The sequence below is a fragment of the Balaenoptera ricei genome, chromosome 10, assembly GCF_028023285.1.
Source record: "Balaenoptera ricei isolate mBalRic1 chromosome 10, mBalRic1.hap2, whole genome shotgun sequence".
Classification (NCBI taxonomy): domain Eukaryota; kingdom Metazoa; phylum Chordata; class Mammalia; order Artiodactyla; family Balaenopteridae; genus Balaenoptera; species Balaenoptera ricei.
In genome coordinates this window covers 47,322,208-47,328,943 of record NC_082648.1, presented here as the reverse complement: position 1 = coordinate 47,328,943, position 6,736 = coordinate 47,322,208, and the positions used below count along the sequence as shown (strand labels likewise).

Sequence of the window (6,736 nt, the reverse complement as noted above, 5' to 3'; positions counted from 1 at the left end):
TATATATATATATACCACATCATCTTTATCCATTCATTGTCAACGGACATTTAGGTTGCTTCCATGTCTTCTTAGCTATTGCAAATAGTGCTGCTATGAACACTGGGGTGCATGTATCTTTTTGAATTAGAGTTTTCATCTTTTCTGGATATGTGCCCAGGAGTGGGATTGCCAGATCATATGGTAACTCTATTTTTAGTTTTTTAAGGAACCTCCATACTGTTTTCCATAGTGGCTGCACCAATTTACATTCCCACCAACAGTGTAGGAAGGTTCCCTTTTCTCCACACCCTCTCCAGCATTTATTTGTACTTTTTCTTTTTAATAAATTTATTTATTTATTAATTTTTGGCTGTGTTGGGTCTTCGTTGCTGCACACGCGCTTTCTCTAGTTGTGAGCAGGGGTTCGCTGCAGTGCGCGGGCTTCTTATTGCGGTGGCTTCTCTTGTTGCGGAGCACGGGCTCTAGGGGCACAGGCTCAGTAGTTGTAGCACACGGGCTTAGTTGCTCTGCGGCATGTGGGATCTTCCTGGACCAGGGATTGAACCCGTGTCCCCTGCATTGGCAGGTGGATTCTTTAACCACTGCACCACCAGGGTAGTCCCTATTTATACGTTTTGATGGTGGCCATTCTGACCCGTGTGAGGTGATATCTCATTGTAGATTTGCATTTCTCTAATAATTAGCGATGTCGAGCATCTTTTCATGTGCCTGTTGGACATTTGTATGTCTTCTTTGGGGAGTGTCTGTTTAGGTCTTCTGCCCATTGTTTTGATTGGGTTTTTTTTTTATATTTAGTTGTATGAGCTGTTTGTATATTTTGGAAATTAACCCCTTGTTGGTCGCATTGTTTGCAAGTATTTTCTCCCAGTCCATAGGTTGTTTTTTTGTTTCGCTTATGGTTTCCTTTCCTGTGCAAAATCTTTTAAGTTTGATTATATCCCATTTGTGAATAAAGTGGCAACTTTCAAACTTTAGTCATGATTTTTTTTTGTTCAAAGTAAGCCTTAATTAGCATCCTAACATAAAACTCTGGTTGAAGAAACTAGGCCTTTACTACTCAGCCTTATAATATCCCTGTTATTGGATTAGAGTACGAAAAGAAGTGGGAGCGCACGGCTTGCAGGGATCTTAGTCTCCCCGACCAGGGATCAAAGCTGTGCCCTCGGCAGTGAAAAGTCGGAGTCCTAACCACTGGACCGCCAGGGAATTAATCCCCATCTTGGTAAAAGTGCTATGTGCACCTAAAAAGTGTGTGTTCTGGTGGAGTTAGGTGGAATGTCCTATAAATGTAAATTAATTTAAGTCGGTTTGTAATGTTCGTCTTTTTTTTTTTTTTAATTTTTATTTATTATTTATTTTTGGCTGCGTTGGGTCCTCGTTGCTGCGGGCGGGCTTTCTCTAATTGTGGCGAGCGGGGGTGTGCGGGCTTCTCATTGCGGCAGCTTCTTTTGTTGTGGAGCACGGGCTCTAGAGCGCAGGCTCAGTAGTTGCGGCACACGGGCGTAGTTGCGCGGCGGCATGTGGGATCTTCCCAGACCAGGGCTCGAACCCGTGTCCCCTGCATTGGCAGGCGGATTCTTAACCACTGGGCCACCAGGGAAGTCCCAAGTCTTCTTTATCTATACTAGTTTGTTGTCTACTTATTCTATCAATTATTGAGAGAAGGGCGTTAAAACCTCCTATTTTAATTGTAGGTTTATCTATTTCTCATTACATTCTATCAATTTTTGTTTAATGTATTTTGAAGCTCTGTTATTAGGAGTATAAATGTTTAGGATTATTATGTCTTCTTGCTGAATTCCTCTTTTTATCATTATTAAGTGACTCTACCCTGGTAATCATTTTTGCTCTGAAATCTACTTTGTCTGATATTAATATAGCCACTCAAGCTGTATTTTGATTACTTCTAGCATTATATACATTTCCCCCATTCATTTAGGTTTTTTGACTAATTATAAACTCACAGAAATTTGCAAAAGTAGTACAGAGAGGTCACATGTACCCTTTATCTAGCTTCTCCCAATGACAACATTTCACTTTACTATAGTATGATATAAAAACAAGGAGGGCTTCCCTGGTGGCGCAGTGGTTGGGAATCTGCCTGCCAATGCAGGCGACACGGGTTCGTGCCCCGGTCCGGCAGGATCCCACATGCCGCGGAGCGGCTAGGCCCCTGAGCCACAACTACTGAGCCTGCGCGTCTGGAGCCTGTGCTCCGCAACGGGAGAGGCCGCGACAGTGAGAGGCCCGCGCACCGCGATGAAGAGTGGCCCCCACTCGCCACAACTGGAGAAAGCCCTTGCACAGAAACGAAGACCCAACACAGCCAAAAATAAATAAATAAATAAATAAATAAATAAATAAATAAATAAATAAATAAATAAATAAATAAATTTAAAAAAACAAGGAAATTGACATTTGTGCATTCAATAGTCATTTTTCAGATTTCACCAGTTTTTACATGTACTCATTTGTGAGATGTGTGTGTGTAGTATTCTATGAAATTTTTCTCACATGTATAGATTCATGTAACCACCCCACTGACCTTTTTTAACAGTTTTGTTGAGATATAATTTACATATCATACAATTTACCCATTTATGTATACAGTTCAATGGTGTTTAATAAGAACCGTGCAACCATCACCACAGTCAATGTATTTATTTATTTATTTAGGTGTTGTTTTTTTTTTTTGGTCGTGTGCATGCCACGCGGAACGTCCCTGACCAGGGATCAAACCTGCACCCCCTGGAGTGGAAGCGAGGAGTCTTAACCACTGGACTGCCAGGGAATTCCCACTTCAATCAATTATAGAACGTTTTCATCAGCCCAAAAAGAAACCTCACACTCATTAGCAGTTACTCCCCATTTCAGTCCCCACTCCAATAATAGGCATCCATGAATACTTTCTGTCTCTATAAATGTACCTATCCTGGACACTTAATGTGAATAGAATCACAAAATATGTGACCTCTTGTGTCTGGCTGTTTTCACTCAATAGATTGTTTTCAGGTTTCATCTATGTAGCAGTGTGTATCAGTATGTCATTTTTGTCTAAGGCCACATAGTATACAATTATGTGAGTATACCACATTTTGTTTATCCATTCATTAGCTGATGAACTTTTGGGTTGTTTCCACTTTTTTGACTATTATGAATAATGGTGCTATGACATTCATGTACAGATTTTTGTGTGTTTTCATTTCTCTTCATTTCATTTCTCTTCAGTATACACCTAGGAGTGGAACTGGTGGGTCATATGGTAACTCAATGTTTAACATTTCAAGGAAGTGTTTTCCAAAGTGGCTCCACTATTTTATAGTCCTATCAGCAATGTATGAGGTTTCCAATTTCTCCACATTCTCACCAAAATTTGTTATTGTTTCTCTTTATTTTAGCCATCCTAAGGGATGTGAATTTGTATCTCATTGTAGTTTTGCAGTTCCCTAAAGATTGATGTTGAGCATCTGTTCATGTGCTTAACTGGCGATTTGTATATTTTCTTTGGATAAATATCTCTCTGGTGCCCTTTTTTTTTTTAATTTTTTTAAATTTTATTTTTGGTGCCCATTTTTTAATTAAATTATTTGTGTTTTGAATGTTGACTTGTAGTATTTCTTTATATATTCTGGTTGCTAGACCCTTATCAGATATATGATTTGCAAATATTTTCTCCCATTCTGTCTTACTTTCTGGATAGTATCCTTTGAAGCACAAGATTTTTAAATTTTACTGAAGTCTAATTATCTACTCTTTTTCTTTGGTTGCTTATGCATTTGGTGTCAAATCCAAAAAACCATTGCCTAATCCAATGTCACCAAGATTTACACCTATGTTTTCTTCTAAGGGCTTTATAGTGTTAGCTCTTACATGATAAGTCTTTGATCTATAGAAGTCCAAATTCATTCTCTGTGGCAAGATCAGCCTAGGTGTAAACTTAAGGTTTTCTCAAGACTTTTCTGGGCCTGTACCTTTCTCTGAGCATGTGCAGTCACTTTTTAGTTTTCCCCATATATGCAGTTACCTTTGAATGTTCTTGTCTTTACTTGGTTTCCAAAAAGGGAAAAGAGAAAAATGAAGGGAGGTGCAAAAACAATGGTCACCCACGTCTTTGTCTGCACCTCTGTGATCAGAAACAGCAATCAGAGATCAGAGCACAGATCACCAACATTTGGGGGAGGGGGCCCTTTTTGCCCACTCTGGATCCCACAAGCTGCCTGCAAGCTGCTCCTTGAACGTGTGCACAGCTGCCTGCCATAGGACTGGGAGTGGAAGATGGGTAGCTGCTACTGTGTTAAGAGCTAAAATGATCAAAATTAACTACAATTTACTCTCTAAGCCTTCAGTAGACTCCAGAATTCCAAAATAGTTACATCAGACAGATGCTGCCAATGCAACTGTTGTCTAGGAGGAGAGACAGATCTCTGTTCCTTCCTACTCCACCATCTTCCCAGAATTCTCTCTAGCTTCTTGAACATATGGAATAAAGTTATAAGTGTTTTAATATCCTTGTCTACTAATTCTAACGTCTATATACTTTTTTTTTTCTGCAAAAAGCTTTATTGTTTCCATTTGGTCCAAGGCTTGGGAGAGAGCTCCAGGATGGTTAAAAAGCTGCCTAGTGGCTGCAGAGAGAGGCTTCAGGCAGAAGCCCTGATACCAGAGGGGCTCCTCAAAGGCCACTGGGCTCCAGAGGCTCATAGTCATGCTTGATGGTGAGTCTTTCGAAGAGATAATCACCCAGCCAGCCTGGGGACCAGCCCACTTGTGGAGGTTAATCAGGTGGTCAGGTGTCGCCCATCTTCTTTTTTTTTTTTTTTTTTTTTTTTTTTTTTTTTTTTTTTTTTTATACACATCAGTGTATACATGTCAATCCCAATCGCCCAATTCAGCACACCACCATCCCCACCCCACCGCAGTTTTCCCCCCTTGGTGTCCATATGTCCATTCTCTACATCTGTGTCTCAACTTCTGCCCTGCAAACTGGCTCATCTGTACCATTTTTCTAGGTTCCGCATACATGCATTAATATACGATATTTGTTTTTCTCTTTCTGACTTACTTCACTCTGTATGACAGTCTCTAGATCCATCCACGTCTCAACAAATCGCCCATCTTCTTGATGAGTTTCATCTGCTCATCTAGGCTGTGGCTCTCCAGGAAGTCACAGAGGTGGGGGTCTGTGTGGACAGAACCCAGGGTATGCAGATCCAAAAGGGCCTGGTTCATAGTCTTCTCCATGAGAATGTCAGCTTCCATAGCATCCTGGGTTTTTGAGATGGTTTCTGCACATCCTGCAAGAGGATGCAGCCGCAGGGCTGGTTTTGCATTTTTGCGCCCTCGCAGTGCTTCTCCCGGGCTAGCGCCCTCCAGAGCTACATCCTCTTGATCGAAATAGAAGCCCAGGGAGAGGTAGGTGTAGGAGGCCCACCGATGCATTTAACTAGGCTGTGAATGTCGGCCTCCATCTCAGTGGAATAATTCTGACAAATCTGGGAGCTCATGATTGATCAGCAATAAGGAGCTAAGCTCAAAAAATTGTGTTGGCTGGTCCTGGAGGCTGAGGATAGCTGAGTGGTTGGTTCTGAAGGTTGGGACTGGAAAAAAATGTTGGAGGGTAGTTGGAGGCTGGAGGAAGGGGCATCCCTGGGTCTGTTCCATTCAAACAGAGTTGAAGCAAGAGACAGATCCTACCCTGCCCCCCGACCATGGAGGGCACTGCCTAACACCTGAATACTTTCTTTTTTTTTAAACATCTTTATTGAAGTATAATTGCCTTACAATAGTGTGTTAGCTTCTGCTTTATAACAAAGTGAATCAGTTATACATATACAATATGTTCCCATTTCTTTTCCCTCTTCACCTGAATACTTTCTGAATTAGTTTCAATTGATTGAATTTTCTTCTCATAATGGGTCCTATTTTCCTACTTCTTTCCATTCATGTTAATTTTTGATTGAGTGCCCAGACATGAATATTACTTTGTTGGGTTCTGGATATTTTTGTATTTCTCTAAATATTCTTGAGATTTGTTCTGAGGTGCAGTTAAATTACTTGGTAATAGTTTGATTCTTTCAGGTCTTGCTTTTAAGCTTTGTTAGATGGGGCCAGAGCAGAGTTTGGTCTAGGGCTAATTTTTTCCCACTACTTAGGCTTCTAAGGACTCTACCCAGTCATTTACAAGATTTTCTACCCTGGCTGCTGGGAGTAGGCACTATTCCTGGTCTTATGTGAGATTCAGAGATTGCTTTCTTTAATTGTTTCAGGCGGTTCTTTCCCCACTCTAAGTGGTTTCCTCACGTATATGCACTAAACAATACTCAGGAAAACACCTAAGGGGAACCTCTAAAGATCTCTAGAAATCTCTCAGTGTATAGCTCTCTCCTTTCTGATACTTTGCCCTGTACTCCCTAGCTACCTTGGCCTCCATCTCCTTAACTCAGGGTAACGGCCAGTCTCCTCCTAGGTTCTTCCTCCTTGTGCCATGACCTGGAAATTGTCTCTGGGCAGTAAGCTGAAACAATCATAGGGTTCACCTCATTTATCATTCCTTTTTTTTTTTTTAATTTTTATTTATTTTTATTTGGTTGTGCTGGGTCTTAGTTGTGGCAGGCGGGCTCCTTAGTTGTGGCTTGTGGGCTCCTTTGTTGTGGTATGCGAACTCTTAGTTGCGGCATGCATGTGGGATCTAGTTCCCTGACCAGGGATCGAAACCGGGCCCCCTGCATGGGGA

The 6,736-nt window shown here is 41.2% G+C and overlaps 1 protein-coding gene across 1 annotated transcript; it reads right to left on the bottom strand.

Annotated features, from left to right (window-relative positions):
* Nucleotides 1–5,085: 5,085 nt before the first annotated feature.
* LOC132373754 (ferritin light chain-like) lies at nt 5,086–5,442 on the bottom strand. The gene has a single exon (XM_059937369.1). The coding sequence runs from the start codon at nt 5,440–5,442 to the stop codon at nt 5,086–5,088; it is 357 nt and encodes a 118-aa protein (XP_059793352.1).
* Between the last annotated feature and the right edge of the window lie 1,294 nt (nt 5,443–6,736).